This window comes from Oncorhynchus nerka, linkage group LG9b (assembly GCF_034236695.1).
Source record: "Oncorhynchus nerka isolate Pitt River linkage group LG9b, Oner_Uvic_2.0, whole genome shotgun sequence".
Taxonomy (NCBI): domain Eukaryota; kingdom Metazoa; phylum Chordata; class Actinopteri; order Salmoniformes; family Salmonidae; genus Oncorhynchus; species Oncorhynchus nerka.
The window spans coordinates 34,588,222-34,608,337 of NC_088424.1; the positions used below are offsets into that span (position 1 = coordinate 34,588,222).

At 33.4% G+C, this 20,116-nt stretch overlaps 1 protein-coding gene across 2 annotated transcripts in view; it reads left to right on the top strand.

The window, feature by feature from the left end:
• LOC115127641 (carbonic anhydrase 4-like) overlaps window positions 1-19,640 on the top strand; it is a 34,842-nt gene extending 15,202 nt beyond the window's left edge. For both annotated transcript variants that reach the window (XM_065013592.1, XM_065013593.1), the window contains exon 9: window positions 18,213-19,640. In XM_065013592.1, the coding sequence (XP_064869664.1) occupies window positions 18,213-18,404 (192 nt within the window). In that variant the 3' untranslated portion in view covers window positions 18,405-19,640. The remainder of the gene's footprint in view (window positions 1-18,212) is intronic.
• Window positions 19,641-20,116: the final 476 nt, after the last annotated feature.

The following is a 20,116-nucleotide window of genomic DNA, read 5'->3' on the forward strand; positions in this document are numbered from 1 at the left end:
GACACAGAGATGAGTAATACCGGAACTTTACTTAAAAACAATATTCCATGAAGGAGACAAAATAATCCAGTTCACAAAACGAGACAACTTGACAATAACAAACAGGCACAAAATCAAGGGGGAAACCAGAGGGTTAAAGAGTGGAACAATGATTATGGAATGGAAACCAGGTGTGTACAATGAAGACAAAACAAATGGAAAATGAAACGTGGATCGGTGGTGACTAGAAAACCAGTGACGTCGACCGCCAAACGCCGCCCGAACAAGGGGAGGGACCAACTTCGGCCGAAGTAGTGACAGGGTCAAATGTTTCAGGTAGCCTTCCACAAGCTTTCCACAATATGTTGTGTGAATTTTGGCCCATTCCTCCCGGCAGAGCTGGTGTAACTGATTCAGGTTTGTGGGCCTCCTTGCTCGCACACACTTTTTCAGTTCTGCCCCAAAACGTTCTATGGTATTGAGGTCAGGGCTTTGTGATGGCCTCTCCAATACCTTGACTTTGTTGTCCTTAAGCCATTTCGCCACAACTTTGGAAGTATGCTTGGGGTCATTGTCCATTTGGAAGACCCATTTGCGACCAAGCTTTAACTTCCTGACTGAGGTCTTGAGATGTGGCTTCAATATATATCAGCATAATTTCCCTTCCCCATGATGCCATTTATTTTGTGAAGTGCATCAGTCCCTCCTGCAGCAAAGCACCCCCACAACATGCTGCTGCCACCCCCGTGCTTCATGGCTGGGATGGTGTTCTTTAGCTTGCAAGCATCCCCCTTTTTCCTCCAAACATAACGATGGTCATCATGGCCAAACAGTTCTATTTTTGTTCCATCAGACCAGAGGACATTTCTCCAAAAAGTACGATCTTTGTCCTCATGTGCAGTTGCAAACCGTAGTCTGGCTTTTTTATGGCGGTTTTGGAGCAGTGGCTTCTTCCTTGCTGAGCGGCCTTTCAGTTTATATCGATATAGGACTCGTTTTACTGTGGATATAGATACTTTTGTCCCGGTTTCCTCCGGCATCTTCACAAGCTTCTCTGCTGTTGTTCTGGGATTGATTTGCACTTTTTGCTCCAAAGTACGTTCATCTTTAGGAGACAGAAGGCGTCTCCTTCCTGAGCGGTGTGACGGCTGCGTGGTCCCATGGTGTTTACACTTGCGTACTATTGTTTGTACAGATGAACATGGCACCATCAGGCGTTGCTCCAAGGATGAACCAGAATTGTGGAGGTCTACACTTTTTTAGGTATTGGGTGTTTTCTACCATGATGTTAAGCAGAGACACTGAGTTTGAAGGTAGGTCTTGAAATACATCCATAGGTACGCCTCCAATTGACTCAAATTATGTCAATTAGCCTATCAGAAGCTTCTAAAGCCATGACATAATCTTCTGGAATTTTCCAAGCTGTTTCATTTTTATTTTACTAGGCAAGTAAGTAAAGAACAACTTCTTATGTTCAAAGACAGCCTGGGAACAGTGGGTTAACTACATTGTTCAGGAGCAGAATGACAGATTTGTATTTGGTCAGCTCGGGATTCAAACTTGCAACCTTTCAGTTACTAGTCCAATGCGCTAACCACTAGGCTCCCCTGCAGCCCCAAAGGCACAATCAACTTAGTCTTTGTAAATTTCTGTCCCACTGGAATTGTGATGCTTTGAATTATAAATTAAATAATCTGTCTGTAAATAATTGTTGGGAAAATGACTTGTGCCATGCACAAAGTAGACGTCCTCACCGACTTGCTAAAACTATTGTTTGTTAACAAGAAATGTGTGGAGTGGTTGAACAACGAGTTTTAATGACTCCAACCTAAGTGTATGTAAACTAGTTTTAATGACTCCAACCTAAGTGTATGTAAACTAGTTTTAATGACTCCAACCTAAGTGTATGTAAACTAGTTTTAATGACTCCAACCTAAGTGTATGTAAACTAGTTTTAATGACTCCAACCTAAGTGTAGGTAAACTAGTTTTAATGACTCCAAACTAAGTGTATGTAAACTTGTTTTAATGACTCCAACCTAAGTGTATGTAAACTAGTTTTAATGACTCCAACCTAAGTGTATGTAAACTAGTTTTAATGACTCCAACCTAAGTGTATGTAAACTAGTTTTAATGACTCCAACCTAAGTGTAGGTAAACTAGTTTTAATGACTCCAACCTAAGTGTAGGTAAACTAGTTTTAATGACTCCAACCTAAGTGTATGTAAACTAGTTTTAATGACTCCAACCTAAGTGTAGGTAAACTAGTTTTAATGACTCCAACCTAAGTGTATGTAAACTAGTTTTAATGACTCCAACCTAAGTGTATGTAAACTAGTTTTAATGACTCCAACCTAAGTGTATGTAAACTAGTTTTAATGACTCCAACCTAAGTGTATGTAAACTTGTTTTAATGACTCCAACCTAAGTGTATGTAAACTAGTTTTAATGACTCCAACCTAAGTGTATGTAAACTAGTTTTAATGACTCCAACCTAAGTGTATGTAAACTAGTTTTAATGACTCAACCTAAGTGTATGTAAACTAGTTTTAATGACTCCAACCTAAGTGTAGGTAAACTAGTTTTAATGACTCCAACCTAAGTGTATGTAAACTAGTTTTAATGACTCCAACCTAAGTGTATGTAAACTAGTTTTAATGACTCCAACCTAAGTGTATGTAAACTAGTTTTAATGACTCCAACCTAAGTGTATGTAAACTAGTTTTAATGACTCCAACCTAAGTGTATGTAAACTAGTTTTAATGACTCCAACCTAAGTGTATGTAAACTAGTCTTAATGACTCCAACCTAAGTGTATGTAAACTAGTCTTAATGACTCCAACCTAAGTGTATGTAAACTAGTTTTAATGACTCCAACCTAAGTGTATGTAAACTAGTTTTAATGACTCCAACCTAAGTGTATGTAAACTAGTTTTAATGACTCCAACCTAAGTGTAGGTAAACTAGTTTTAATGACTCCAAACTAAGTGTATGTAAACTTGTTTTAATGACTCCAACCTAAGTGTATGTAAACTAGTTTTAATGACTCCAACCTAAGTGTATGTAAAGTAGTTTTAATGACTCCAACCTAAGTGTATGTAAACTAGTTTTAATGACTCCAACCTAAGTGTATGTAAACTAGTTTTAATGACTCCAACCTAAGTGTATGTAAACTAGTTTTAATGACTCCAACCTAAGTGTAGGTAAACTAGTTTTAATGACTCCAAACTAAGTGTATGTAAACTTGTTTTAATGACTCCAACCTAAATGTATGTAAACTAGTTTTAATGACTCCAACCTAAGTGTATGTAAACTAGTTTTAATGACTCCAACCTAAGTGTATGTAAACTAGTTTTAATGACTCCAACCTAAGTGTATGTAAACTAGTTTTAATGACTCCAACCTAAGTGTATGTAAACTAGTTTTAATGACTCCAACCTAAGTGTATGTAAACTAGTTTTAATGACTCCAACCTAAGTGTATGTAAACTAGTTTTAATGACTCCAACCTAAGTGTATGTAAACTAGTTTTAATGACTCCAACCTAAGTGTATGTAAACTAGTTTTAATGACTCCAACCTAAGTGTATGTAAACTAGTTTTAATGACTCCAACCTAAGTGTATGTAAACTAGTTTTAATTACTCCAACCTAAGTGTATGTAAACTAGTTTTAATGACTCCAACCTAAGTGTATGTAAACTAGTTTTAATGACTCCAACCTAAGTGTATGTAAAGTAGTTTTAATGACTCCAACCTAAGTGTATGTAAACTAGTTTTAATGACTCCAACCTAAGTGTAGGTAAACTAGTTTTAATGACTCCAACCTAAGTGTATGTAAACTAGTTTTAATGACTCCAACCTAAGTGTATGTAAACTAGTTTTAATGACTCCAACCTAAGTGTAGGTAAACTAGTTTTAATGACTCCAACCTAAGTGTATGTAAACTAGTTTTAATGACTCCAACCTAAGTGTATGTAAACTAGTTTTAATGACTCCAACCTAAGTGTATGTAAACTAGTTTTAATGACTCCAACCTAAGTGTATGTAAAGTAGTTTTAATGACTCCAACCTAAGTGTATGTAAACTAGTTTTAATGACTCCAACCTAAGTGTATGTAAAGTAGTTTTAATGACTCCAACCTAAGTGTATGTAAACTAGTTTTAATGACTCCAACCTAAGTGTAGGTAAACTAGTTTTAATGACTCCAACCTAAGTGTATGTAAACTAGTTTTAATGACTCCAACCTAAGTGTATGTAAACTAGTTTTAATGACTCCAACCTAAGTGTAGGTAAACTAGTTTTAATGACTCCAACCTAAGTGTATGTAAACTAGTTTTAATGACTCCAACCTAAGTGTATGTAAACTAGTTTTAATGACTCAACCTAAGTGTATGTAAACTAGTTTTAATGACTCCAACCTAAGTGTATGTAAAGTAGTTTTAATGACTCCAACCTAAGTGTATGTAAACTAGTTTTAATGACTCCAACCTAAGTGTATGTAAACTAGTTTTAATGACTCCAACCTAAGTGTATGTAAACTAGTTTTAATGACTCCAACCTAAGTGTAGGTAAACTAGTTTTAATGACTCCAACCTAAGTGTATTTAAACTAGTTTTAATGACTCCAACCTAAGTGTATGTAAACTAGTTTTAATGACTCCAACCTAAGTGTATGTAAACTAGTTTTAATGACTCCAATCTAAGTGTATGTAAACTAGTTTTAATGACTCCAACCTAAGTGTATGTAAACTAGTTTTAATGACTCCAACCTAAGTGTATGTAAACTAGTTTTAATGACTCCAACCTAAGTGTATGTAAACTAGTTTGAATGACTCCAACCTAAGTGTATGTAAACTAGTTTGAATGACTCCAAACTAAGTGTATGTAAACTAGTTTTAATGACTCCAACCTAAGTGTATGTAAACTAGTTTTAATGACTCCAACCTAAGTGTATGTAAACTAGTTTTAATGACTCCAAGCTAAGTGTATGTAAACTAGTTTTAATGACTCCAACCTAAGTGTATGTAAACTAGTTTTAATGACTCCAACCTAAGTGTATGTAAACTAGTTTTAATGACTCCAACCTAAGTGTATGTAAACTAGTTTTAATGACTCCAACCTAAGTGTATGTAAACTAGTTTTAATGACTCCAACCTAAGTGTATGTAAACTAGTTTTAATGACTCCAACCTAAGTGTATGTAAACTAGTTTTAATGACTCCAACCTAAGTGTATGTAAACTAGTTTTAATGACTCAACCTAAGTGTAGGTAAACTAGTTTTAATGACTCCAAACTAAGTGTATGTAAACTTGTTTTAATGACTCCAACCTAAATGTATGTAAACTAGTTTTAATGACTCAACCTAAGTGTATGTAAACTAGTTTTAATGACTCCAACCTAAGTGTATGTAAACTAGTTTTAATGACTCCAACCTAAGTGTATGTAAACTAGTTTTAATGACTCCAACCTAAGTGTATGTAAACTAGTTTTAATGACTCCAACCTAAGTGTATGTAAACTAGTTTTAATGACTCCAACCTAAGTGTATGTAAACTAGTTTTAATGACTCCAACCTAAGTGTATGTAAACTAGTTTTAATGACTCCAACCTAAGTGTATGTAAAGTAGTTTTAATGACTCCAACCTAAGTGTATGTAAACTAGTTTTAATGACTCAACCTAAGTGTATGTAAACTAGTTTTAATGACTCCAACCTAAGTGTATGTAAACTAGTTTTAATGACTCCAACCTAAGTGTAGGTAAACTAGTTTTAATGACTCCAAACTAAGTGTATGTAAACTTGTTTTAATGACTCCAACCTAAATGTATGTAAACTAGTTTTAATGACTCCAACCTAAGTGTATGTAAACTAGTTTTAATGACTCCAACCTAAGTGTATGTAAACTAGTTTTAATGACTCAACCTAAGTGTATGTAAACTAGTTTTAATGACTCCAACCTAAGTGTATGTAAACTAGTTTTAATGACTCCAACCTAAGTGTATGTAAACTAGTTTTAATGACTCCAACCTAAGTGTATGTAAACTAGTTTTAATGACTCCAACCTAAGTGTATGTAAACTAGTTTTAATGACTCCAACCTAAGTGTATGTAAACTAGTTTTAATGACTCAACCTAAGTGTATGTAAACTAGTTTTAATGACTCCAACCTAAGTGTATGTAAACTAGTTTTAATGACTCCAACCTAAGTGTATGTAAACTAGTTTTAATGACTCCAACCTAAGTGTATGTAAAGTAGTTTTAATGACTCCAACCTAAGTGTATGTAAACTAGTTTTAATGACTCCAACCTAAGTGTAGGTAAACTAGTTTTAATGACTCCAACCTAAGTGTATGTAAACTAGTTTTAATGACTCCAACCTAAGTGTAGGTAAACTAGTTTTAATGACTCCAACCTAAGTGTATGTAAACTAGTTTTAATGACTCCAACCTAAGTGTATGTAAAGTAGTTTTAATGACTCCAACCTAAGTGTATGTAAACTAGTTTTAATGACTCCAACCTAAGTGTATGTAAAGTAGTTTTAATGACTCAACCTAAGTGTATGTAAACTAGTTTTAATGACTCCAACCTAAGTGTATGTAAACTAGTTTTAATGACTCCAACCTAAGTGTATGTAAACTAGTTTTAATGACTCCAACCTAAGTGTAGGTAAACTAGTTTTAATGACTCCAACCTAAGTGTATTTAAACTAGTTTTAATGACTCCAACCTAAGTGTATGTAAACTAGTTTTAATGACTCCAACCTAAGTGTATGTAAACTAGTTTTAATGACTCCAATCTAAGTGTATGTAAACTAGTTTTAATGACTCCAACCTAAGTGTATGTAAACTAGTTTTAATGACTCCAACCTAAGTGTATGTAAACTAGTTTTAATGACTCCAACCTAAGTGTATGTAAACTAGTTTGAATGACTCCAACCTAAGTGTATGTAAACTAGTTTGAATGACTCCAAACTAAGTGTATGTAAACTAGTTTTAATGACTCCAACCTAAGTGTATGTAAACTAGTTTTAATGACTCCAACCTAAGTGTATGTAAACTAGTTTTAATGACTCCAAGCTAAGTGTATGTAAACTAGTTTTAATGACTCCAACCTAAGTGTATGTAAACTAGTTTTAATGACTCCAACCTAAGTGTATGTAAACTAGTTTTAATGACTCCAACCTAAGTGTATGTAAACTAGTTTTAATGACTCCAACCTAAGTGTATGTAAACTAGTTTTAATGACTCCAACCTAAGTGTATGTAAACTAGTTTTAATGACTCCAACCTAAGTGTATGTAAACTAGTTTTAATGACTCCAACCTAAGTGTATGTAAACTAGTTTTAATGACTCCAACCTAAGTGTAGGTAAACTAGTTTTAATGACTCCAAACTAAGTGTATGTAAACTTGTTTTAATGACTCCAACCTAAATGTATGTAAACTAGTTTTAATGACTCCAACCTAAGTGTATGTAAACTAGTTTTAATGACTCCAACCTAAGTGTATGTAAACTAGTTTTAATGACTCCAACCTAAGTGTATGTAAACTAGTTTTAATGACTCCAACCTAAGTGTATGTAAACTAGTTTTAATGACTCCAACCTAAGTGTATGTAAACTAGTTTTAATGACTCCAACCTAAGTGTATGTAAACTAGTTTTAATGACTCCAACCTAAGTGTATGTAAACTAGTTTTAATGACTCCAACCTAAGTGTATGTAAACTAGTTTTAATGACTCCAACCTAAGTGTATGTAAACTAGTTTTAATGACTCCAACCTAAGTGTATGTAAACTAGTTTTAATGACTCCAACCTAAGTGTATGTAAACTAGTTTTAATGACTCCAACCTAAGTGTATGTAAACTAGTTTGAATGACTCCAACCTAAGTGTATGTAAACTAGTTTTAATGACTCCAACCTAAGTGTATGTAAACTAGTTTTAATGACTCCAACCTAAGTGTATGTAAACTAGTTTTAATGACTCCAACCTAAGTGTATGTAAACTAGTTTGAATGACTCCAACCTAAGTGTATGTAAACTAGTTTTAATGACTCCAACCTAAGTGTATGTAAACTAGTTTTAATGACTCCAACCTAAGTGTATGTAAACTAGTTTTAATGACTCCAACCTAAGTGTATGTAAACTAGTTTTAATGACTCCAACCTAAGTGTATGTAAACTAGTTTTAATGACTCCAACCTAAGTGTATGTAAACTAGTTTTAATGACTCCAACCTAAGTGTATGTAAACTAGTTTTAATGACTCCAACCTAAGTGTATGTAAACTAGTTTTAATGACTCCAACCTAAGTGTATGTAAACTAGTTTTAATGACTCCAACCTAAGTGTATGTAAACTAGTTTTAATGACTCCAACCTAAGTGTATGTAAACTAGTTTTAATGACTCCAACCTAAGTGTATGTAAACTAGTTTTAATGACTCCAACCTAAGTGTATGTAAACTAGTTTTAATGACTCCAACCTAAGTGTATGTAAACTAGTTTTAATGACTCCAACCTAAGTGTATGTAAACTAGTTTTAATGACTCCAACCTAAGTGTATGTAAACTAGTTTTAATGACTCCAACCTAAGTGTATGTAAACTAGTTTTAATGACTCCAACCTAAGTGTATGTAAACTAGTTTTAATGACTCAACCTAAGTGTATGTAAACTAGTTTTAATGACTCCAACCTAAGTGTATGTAAACTAGTTTTAATGACTCCAACCTAAGTGTATGTAAACTAGTTTTAATGACTCCAACCTAAGTGTATGTAAACTAGTTTTAATGACTCCAATCTAAGTGTATGTAAACTAGTTTTAATGACTCCAACCTAAGTGTAGGTAAACTAGTTTTAATGACTCCAACCTAAGTGTATGTAAACTAGTTTTAATGACTCCAACCTAAGTGTATGTAAACTAGTTTTAATGATTCCAACCTAAGTGTATGTAAACTAGTTTTAATGACTCCAACCTAAGTGTAGGTAAACTAGTTTTAATGACTCCAACCTAAGTGTATGTAAACTAGTTTTAATGACTCCAACCTAAGTGTATGTAAACTAGTTTGAATGACTCCAACCTAAGTGTATGTAAACTAGTTTTAATGACTCCAACCTAAGTGTATGTAAACTAGTTTTAATGACTCCAACCTAAGTGTATGTAAACTAGTTTTAATGACTCCAACCTAAGTGTATGTAAACTAGTTTTAATGACTCCAACCTAAGTGTATGTAAACTAGTTTTAATGACTCCAACCTAAGTGTATGTAAACTAGTTTTAATGACTCCAACCTAAGTGTATGTAAACTAGTTTTAATGACTCCAACCTAAGTGTATGTAAACTAGTTTTAATGACTCCAACCTAAGTGTATGTAAACTAGTTTTAATGACTCCAACCTAAGTGTATGTAAACTAGTTTTAATGACTCCAACCTAAGTGTATGTAAACTAGTTTTAATGACTCCAACCTAAGTGTATGTAAACTAGTTTTAATGACTCCAACCTAAGTGTATGTAAACTAGTTTTAATGACTCCAACCTAAGTGTATGTAAACTAGTTTTAATGACTCCAACCTAAGTGTATGTAAACTAGTTTTAATGACTCCAACCTAAGTGTATGTAAACTAGTTTTAATGACTCCAACCTAAGTGTATGTAAACTAGTTTTAATGACTCCAACCTAAGTGTATGTAAACTAGTTTTAATGACTCCAACCTAAGTGTAGGTAAACTAGTTTTAATGACTCCAAACTAAGTGTATGTAAACTTGTTTTAACGACTCCAACCTAAATGTATGTAAACTAGTTTTAATGACTCCAACCTAAGTGTATGTAAACTAGTTTTAATGACTCCAACCTAAGTGTATGTAAACTAGTTTTAATGACTCCAACCTAAGTGTATGTAAACTAGTTTTAATGACTCCAACCTAAGTGTATGTAAACTAGTTTTAATGACTCCAACCTAAGTGTATGTAAACTAGTTTTAATGACTCCAACCTAAGTGTATGTAAACTAGTTTTAATGACTCCAACCTAAGTGTATGTAAACTAGTTTTAATGACTCCAACCTAAGTGTATGTAAACTAGTTTTAATGACTCCAACCTAAGTGTATGTAAACTAGTTTTAATGACTCCAACCTAAGTGTATGTAAACTAGTTTTAATGACTGCAACCTAAGTGTATGTAAACTAGTTTTAATGACTCCAACCTAAGTGTATGTAAACTAGTTTTAATGACTCCAACCTAAGTGTATGTAAACTAGTTTTAATGACTCCAACCTAAGTGTATGTAAACTAGTTTTAATGACTCCAACCTAAGTGTAGGTAAACTAGTTTTAATGACTCCAACCTAAGTGTATGTAAACTAGTTTTAATGACTCCAACCTAAGTGTATGTAAACTAGTTTTAATGACTCCAACCTAAGTGTATGTAAAGTAGTTTTAATGACTCCAACCTAAGTGTATGTAAACTAGTTTTAATGACTCCAACCTAAGTGTATGTAAACTAGTTTTAATGACTCCAATCTAAGTGTATGTAAACTAGTTTTAATGACTCCAACCTAAGTGTATGTAAACTAGTTTTAATGACTCCAACCTAAGTGTATGTAAACTAGTTTTAATGACTCCAATCTAAGTGTATGTAAACTAGTTTTAATGACTCCAACCTAAGTGTAGGTAAACTAGTTTTAATGACTCCAACCTAAGTGTATGTAAACTAGTTTTAATGACTCCAACCTAAGTGTATGTAAACTAGTTTTAATGACTCCAACCTAAGTGTATGTAAACTAGTTTTAATGACTCCAACCTAAGTGTATGTAAACTAGTTTTAATGACTCCAACCTAAGTGTATGTAAACTAGTTTTAATGACTCCAACCTAAGTGTATGTAAACTAGTTTTAATGACTCCAACCTAAGTGTATGTAAAGTAGTTTTAATGACTCCAACCTAAGTGTATGTAAAGTAGTTTTAATGACTCCAACCTAAGTGTATGTAAAGTAGTTTTAATGACTCCAACCTAAGTGTATGTAAACTAGTTTTAATGACTCCAACCTAAGTGTATGTAAACTAGTTTTAATGACTCCAACCTAAGTGTATGTAAACTAGTTTTAATGACTCCAACCTAAGTGTAGGTAAACTAGTTTTAATGACTCAACCTAAGTGTATGTAAACTAGTTTTAATGACTCCAATCTAAGTGTATGTAAACTAGTTTTAATGACTCCAACCTAAGTGTATGTAAACTAGTTTTAATGACTCCAACCTAAGTGTAGGTAAACTAGTTTTAATGACTCCAATCTAAGTGTATGTAAACTAGTTTTAATGACTCCAACCTAAGTGTAGGTAAACTAGTTTTAATGACTCCAACCTAAGTGTATGTAAACTAGTTTTAATGACTCCAACCTAAGTGTATGTAAACTAGTTTTAATGACTCCAACCTAAGTGTATGTAAACTAGTTTTAATGACTCCAACCTAAGTGTATGTAAACTAGTTTTAATGACTCCAACCTAAGTGTATGTAAACTAGTTTTAATGACTCCAACCTAAGTGTATGTAAACTAGTTTTAATGACTCCAACCTAAGTGTATGTAAACTAGTTTTAATGACTCCAACCTAAGTGTATGTAAACTAGTTTTAATGACTCCAACCTAAGTGTATGTAAACTAGTTTTAATGACTCCAACCTAAGTGTATGTAAACTAGTTTTAATGACTCCAACCTAAGTGTATGTAAACTTGTTTTAATGACTCCAACCTAAATGTATGTAAACTAGTTTTAATGACTGCAACCTAAGTGTATGTAAACTAGTTTTAATGACTCCAACCTAAGTGTATAAACTAGTTTTAATGACTCCAACCTAAGTGTAGGTAAACTAGTTTTAATGACTCCAACCTAAGTGTATGTAAACTAGTTTTAATGACTCCAACCTAAGTGTATGTAAACTAGTTTTAATGACTCCAACCTAAGTGTATGTAAACTAGTTTTAATGACTCCAACCTAAGTGTATGTAAACTAGTTTTAATGACTCCAACCTAAGTGTATGTAAACTAGTTTTAATGACTCCAACCTAAGTGTATGTAAACTAGTTTTAATGACTCCAACCTAAGTGTATGTAAACTAGTTTTAATGACTCCAACCTAAGTGTATGTAAACTAGTTTTAATGACTCAACCTAAGTGTATGTAAACTAGTTTTAATGACTCCAACCTAAGTGTATGTAAACTAGTTTTAATGACTCCAACCTAAGTGTATGTAAACTTGTTTTAATGACTCCAACCTAAGTGTATGTAAACTAGTTTTAATGACTCCAACCTAAGTGTATGTAAACTAGTTTTAATGACTCCAACCTAAGTGTATGTAAACTAGTTTTAATGACTCCAACCTAAGTGTATGTAAACTAGTTTTAATGACTCCAACCTAAGTGTATGTAAACTAGTTTTAATGACTCCAACCTAAGTGTATGTAAACTAGTTTTAATGACTCCAACCTAAGTGTATGTAAACTAGTTTTAATGACTCCAACCTAAGTGTATGTAAACTAGTTTTAATGACTCCAACCTAAGTGTATGTAAACTAGTTTTAATGACTCCAACCTAAGTGTAGGTAAACTAGTTTTAATGACTCCAACCTAAGTGTATGTAAACTAGTTTTAATGACTCCAACCTAAGTGTATGTAAACTAGTTTGAATGACTCCAACCTAAGTGTATGTAAACTAGTTTGAATGACTCCAACCTAAGTGTATGTAAACTAGTTTTAATGACTCCAACCTAAGTGTATGTAAACTAGTTTTAATGACTCAACCTAAGTGTATGTAAACTAGTTTTAATGACTCCAACCTAAGTGTATGTAAACTAGTTTTAATGACTCCAACCTAAGTGTATGTAAACTAGTTTTAATGACTCCAACCTAAGTGTATGTAAACTAGTTTTAATGACTCCAACCTAAGTGTATGTAAACTAGTTTTAATGACTCCAACCTAAGTGTATGTAAACTAGTTTTAATGACTCCAACCTAAGTGTATGTAAACTAGTTTTAATGACTCAACCTAAGTGTATGTAAACTAGTTTTAATGACTCCAACCTAAGTGTATGTAAACTAGTTTTAATGACTCCAACCTAAGTGTATGTAAACTAGTTTTAATGACTCCAACCTAAGTGTATGTAAACTAGTTTTAATGACTCCAACCTAAGTGTATGTAAACTAGTTTTAATGACTCCAACCTAAGTGTATGTAAACTAGTTTTAATGACTCAACCTAAGTGTATGTAAACTAGTTTTAATGACTCCAACCTAAGTGTAGGTAAACTAGTTTTAATGACTCCAAACTAAGTGTATGTAAACTTGTTTTAATGACTCCAACCTAAATGTATGTAAACTAGTTTTAATGACTCCAACCTAAGTGTATGTAAACTAGTTTTAATGACTCCAACCTAAGTGTATGTAAACTAGTTTTAATGACTCCAACCTAAGTGTATGTAAACTAGTTTTAATGACTCCAACCTAAGTGTATGTAAACTAGTTTTAATGACTCCAACCTAAGTGTATGTAAACTAGTTTTAATGACTCCAACCTAAGTGTATGTAAACTAGTTTTAATGACTCCAACCTAAGTGTATGTAAACTAGTTTTAATGACTCCAACCTAAGTGTATGTAAACTAGTTTTAATGACTCCAACCTAAGTGTATGTAAACTAGTTTTAATGACTGCAACCTAAGTGTATGTAAACTAGTTTTAATGACTCCAACCTAAGTGTATGTAAACTAGTTTTAATGACTCCAACCTAAGTGTATGTAAACTAGTTTTAATGACTCCAACCTAAGTGTATGTAAACTAGTTTTAATGACTCCAACCTAAGTGTAGGTAAACTAGTTTTAATGACTCCAACCTAAGTGTATGTAAACTAGTTTTAATGACTCCAACCTAAGTGTATGTAAACTAGTTTTAATGACTCCAACCTAAGTGTATGTAAAGTAGTTTTAATGACTCCAACCTAAGTGTATGTAAACTAGTTTTAATGACTCCAACCTAAGTGTATGTAAACTAGTTTTAATGACTCCAATCTAAGTGTATGTAAACTAGTTTTAATGACTCCAACCTAAGTGTATGTAAACTAGTTTTAATGACTCCAACCTAAGTGTATGTAAACTAGTTTTAATGACTCCAATCTAAGTGTATGTAAACTAGTTTTAATGACTCCAACCTAAGTGTAGGTAAACTAGTTTTAATGACTCCAACCTAAGTGTATGTAAACTAGTTTTAATGACTCCAACCTAAGTGTATGTAAACTAGTTTTAATGACTCCAACCTAAGTGTATGTAAACTAGTTTTAATGACTCCAACCTAAGTGTATGTAAACTAGTTTTAATGACTCCAACCTAAGTGTATGTAAACTAGTTTTAATGACTCCAACCTAAGTGTATGTAAACTAGTTTTAATGACTCCAACCTAAGTGTATGTAAAGTAGTTTTAATGACTCCAACCTAAGTGTATGTAAAGTAGTTTTAATGACTCCAACCTAAGTGTATGTAAACTAGTTTTAATGACTCCAACCTAAGTGTATGTAAACTAGTTTTAATGACTCCAACCTAAGTGTATGTAAACTAGTTTTAATGACTCCAACCTAAGTGTAGGTAAACTAGTTTTAATGACTCCAACCTAAGTGTATGTAAACTAGTTTTAATGACTCCAATCTAAGTGTATGTAAACTAGTTTTAATGACTCCAACCTAAGTGTATGTAAACTAGTTTTAATGACTCCAACCTAAGTGTATGTAAACTAGTTTTAATGACTCCAATCTAAGTGTATGTAAACTAGTTTTAATGACTCCAATCTAAGTGTATGTAAACTAGTTTTAATGACTCCAACCTAAGTGTAGGTAAACTAGTTTTAATGACTCCAACCTAAGTGTATGTAAACTAGTTTTAATGACTCCAACCTAAGTGTATGTAAACTAGTTTTAATGACTCCAACCTAAGTGTATGTAAACTAGTTTTAATGACTCCAACCTAAGTGTATGTAAACTAGTTTTAATGACTCCAACCTAAGTGTATGTAAACTAGTTTTAATGACTCCAACCTAAGTGTATGTAAACTAGTTTTAATGACTCCAACCTAAGTGTATGTAAACTAGTTTTAATGACTCCAACCTAAGTGTATGTAAACTAGTTTTAATGACTCCAACCTAAGTGTATGTAAACTAGTTTTAATGACTCCAACCTAAGTGTATGTAAACTAGTTTTAATGACTCCAACCTAAGTGTATGTAAACTAGTTTTAATGACTCCAACCTAAGTGTATGTAAACTTGTTTTAATGACTCCAACCTAAATGTATGTAAACTAGTTTTAATGACTGCAACCTAAGTGTATGTAAACTAGTTTTAATGACTCCAACCTAAGTGTATAAACTAGTTTTAATGACTCCAACCTAAGTGTAGGTAAACTAGTTTTAATGACTCCAACCTAAGTGTATGTAAACTAGTTTTAATGACTCCAACCTAAGTGTATGTAAACTAGTTTTAATGACTCCAACCTAAGTGTATGTAAACTAGTTTTAATGACTCCAACCTAAGTGTATGTAAACTAGTTTTAATGACTCCAACCTAAGTGTATGTAAACTAGTTTTAATGACTCCAACCTAAGTGTATGTAAACTAGTTTTAATGACTCCAACCTAAGTGTATGTAAACTAGTTTTAATGACTCCAACCTAAGTGTATGTAAACTAGTTTTAATGACTCCAACCTAAGTGTATGTAAACTTGTTTTAATGACTCCAACCTAAGTGTATGTAAACTTGTTTTAATGACTCCAACCTAAGTGTATGTAAACTAGTTTTAATGACTCCAACCTAAGTGTATGTAAACTAGTTTTAATGACTCCAACCTAAGTGTATGTAAACTAGTTTTAATGACTCCAACCTAAGTGTATGTAAACTAGTTTTAATGACTCCAACCTAAGTGTATGTAAACTAGTTTTAATGACTCCAACCTAAGTGTATGTAAACTAGTTTTAATGACTCCAACCTAAGTGTATGTAAACTAGTTTTAATGACTCCAACCTAAGTGTATGTAAACTAGTTTTAATGACTCCAACCTAAGTGTATGTAAACTAGTTTTAATGACTCCAACCTAAGTGTATGTAAACTAGTTTTAATGACTCCAACCTAAGTGTAGGTAAACTAGTTTTAATGACTCCAAACTAAGTGTATGTAAACTTGTTTTAATGACTCCAACCTAAATGTATGTAAACTAGTTTTAATGACTGCAACCTAAGTGTATGTAAACTAGTTTTAATGACTCCAACCTAAGTGTATGTAAACTAGTTTTAATGACTCCAACCTAAGTGTAGGTAAACTAGTTTTAATGACTCCAACCTAAGTGTATGTAAACTAGTTTTAATGACTCCAACCTAAGTGTATGTAAACTAGTTTTAATGACTCCAACCTAAGTGTATGTAAACTAGTTTTAATGACTCCAACCTAAGTGTATGTAAACTAGTTTTAATGACTCCAACCTAAGTGTAGGTAAACTAGTTTTAATGACTCCAACCTAAGTGTATGTAAACTAGTTTTAATGACTCCAAGCTAAGTGTATGTAAACTAGTTTTAATGACTCCAACCTAAGTGTATGTAAACTAGTTTTAATGACTCCAACCTAAGTGTATGTAAACTAGTTTTAATGACTCTAACCTAAGTGTATGTAAACTAGTTTTAATGACTCCAACCTAAGTGTATGTAAACTAGTTTTAATGACTCCAACCTAAGTGTATGTAAACTAGTTTTAATGACTCCAACCTAAGTGTATGTAAACTAGTTTTAATGACTCCAACCTAAGTGTATGTAAACTAGTTTTAATGACTCCAACCTAAGTGTATGTAAACTAGTTTTAATGACTCCAACCTAAGTGTATGTAAACTAGTTTTAATGACTCCAACCTAAGTGTATGTAAACTAGTTTTAATGACTCCAACCTAAGTGTATGTAAACTAGTTTTAATGACTCCAACCTAAGTGTATGTAAACTAGTTTTAATGACTCCAACCTAAGTGTATGTAAACTAGTTTTAATGACTCCAACCTAAGTGTAGGTAAACTAGTTTTAATGACTCCAAACTAAGTGTATGTAAACTTGTTTTAATGACTCCAACCTAAATGTATGTAAACTAGTTTTAATGACTGCAACCTAAGTGTATGTAAACTAGTTTTAATGACTCCAACCTAAGTGTATGTAAACTAGTTTTCATGACTCCAACCTAAGTGTAGGTAAACTAGTTTTAATGACTCCAACCTAAGTGTATGTAAACTAGTTTTAATGACTCCAACCTAAGTGTATGTAAACTAGTTTTAATGACTCCAACCTAAGTGTATGTAAACTAGTTTTAATGACTCCAATCTAAGTGTATGTAAACTAGTTTTAATGACTCCAACCTAAGTGTATGTAAACTAGTTTTAATGACTGCAACCTAAGTGTATGTAAAGTAGTTTTAATGACTCCAACCTAAGTGTATGTAAAGTAGTTTTAATGACTCCAACCTAAGTGTAGGTAAACTAGTTTTAATGACTCCAACCTAAGTGTATGTAAACTAGTTTTAATGACTCCAACCTAAGTGTATGTAAACTAGTTTTAATGACTCCAACCTAAGTGTATGTAAACTAGTTTTAATGACTCCAACCTAAGTGTAGGTAAACTAGTTTTAATGACTCCAACCTAAGTGTTTGTAAACAAGTTTTAATGACTCCAACCTAAGTGTATGTAAACTTCCCACTTCAACTGTACATATCCTGTGTCTTAATTTTGAGCCAGTTTCAAACAGCAGGTTAATAATCCTGCAGCAACAGGAAATATGAATTATGTGGATTATAGTTTTTGGACATTTTTTTACAGGGGTTGCTACATTTTTCATTAGGGAATGTCAAGTCTGAAATGAAAATCACAAACTTTAGAAAAGCTTTTTAAACCTTGAATACAGTAGAAGCAACAACAGGATGATCAAATTAAGATATCACAATCTGTACATATATTTCAGTAATTTGTCATTTTTATTCAACTTTTAACCAGAATGCAGTGACATGCCTCAAAGTTGTTTTTGTGATATATTTATATATTTACTTGGAGAGCAGTTATCTCAAAGTTTAGTTGATTTCACGTTACTTGGCAGCTCAACTGAAAGTAGATGTTGAGCTGACGTTTGTGCCCAGTGGATAAAGCCATTGGGCCAGCCTGATGTCACACTTATGTCTATGATCCCAGTAATTCATTAACCTTCTCTACTCAGATTGATCTCTTCAGCACAACAGTGCACATTGACCACAACTCCACATCTGACTTGATGACCAACGTCTTCAGGAACATCCAGCCTGTCAACGACTGGGTGGTGACGACCCAGGACCATCCAGCGTCGGGAGCCTCCACAATGCACTCCTCTCTGGGCCTAATGGCCCTGGCCTGGATGCTGCTGAGGGTTTAGTGACGGCTAGTAACGCCTCACCTGAAGTGCACTACCATACATACATCGATTACCAATAGGGTTCACTTTGATCCAAGGAGAAACTATTTGTTAAAGCAACAATTATAGCAAAATATCAACTTATTTATTATCCAAACATCATTAGACATGTAATTAATCTGAAAAATAAAAATGACCGAAACAGACTTATTTCAACAAAATTACAGTACATTTTAATGTACCGTATAATGAAAAAATATGTAATGTGCATTTCTTTTCCAAAATTCAACCCACAATACTAAGAAGCTTATTGACCATAATTTGATTAAAGTATCATTTAGTTTTCTGAACTTTGAAGTAAATATTAATGCTGTCATATTTATGTAGTTAAAGCCACTTCCATTTAAAGAGACAGTACATCAGTTCACTTCAAAAGGTGATCCTGAGAGCCAACTTTTTGGATGACGTTATTGGAAGATTTTTATATGCATTGGAAGACTTTTATATGCACAAAATAAGGTCATTTTGGTTTTGTACACAGTCTTATGATACGTGGTATAGAAAAGTATAATCTTAGGTGAGTACGTGGATAGCTATATCTAGGCAGATGATCTGTTTTACTGGTCAAAATAATTGATACAGGTCCCCCTCCGCCCTCTGGTGGTATGAATAACTTGTAATTAAAGTATGTCTACAGACAAACCTTGATAAAAAAACGATTCCTATTTATCAAATTACAATAGGCGGAATTGTGTGTTTTGGGCTGGGGTCAAAACAGTTACTGAGGATTAAAGGGATGTTGACATGGTGTCTGCCTTAGAATGACAAGACAATTGATGAACATTGACAAACGGCCATTCCTTTAGTCAATGCAGTTTTACCAGTTGTCGTGAAAGGTCATTGTATGTCAACAGCAGTATAGAAGACTGAGGGCGGTGGTAGACTTAGGTGGTAGACCTGAATGCACGTCTCAGTGTGCCTACATTACTTTTCCACATGTACACTATTGCCTCAATGAATTCTGTATATTTAGTCATGCTGAATTTGTAACCAGGTGGGAGGTGGGAATTTACCAGTTGTGAAGTAGTAAATACCATTTAGATGAATTCATGTCCTTTGAACTCGTTGAAAAATCCCGATTGGCTAATGGCCAACCATCTGCGTCAACCAACATTTAAATGTCCAGCTATCATGTTTGTAAACAAATTATAGAGTAAAAAAAGAAACATTAATAGATTGCTTTTTGTTGTTATATTTTACATGACTCCTTCATGCTTTGTTGAATATGAACTTTCTTGTTTACCCAAAGGTGGGACAGACTGTTTGTCTGCTTATTACCTACAATTGATCAATTGAAAGTTAGTTACTTTAAAGAGCAGTTCACTCTCTGTGGGTCTAACCCCAAGAAGTTCTGGAAAATGGTTAAAGACCTGAAGAATAAACTCTCACACACAGCTGCCCATGTCACTTAAAGTTGATGATGTGGTTGTTACTGACAAGAAGCACATGGCTGAGCTTTTTATTCACCACTTCATTAAGTCAGGTCTACTATTTGACTCAGCCATGCTTCCGTGCCCGTCCAACAATTTGTCATCTCCTTCCCCTTCTAATGTGACCAGCCCCGATACTCCTCCCTTTTCCCCCTGCCCCGCTACAAAGTCTCTCCCTGCAGGAGGTCACTGAGTCCGAGGTGCTAAAGGAGCTCCTTACACTTGACCCTAAAAAACATCTGG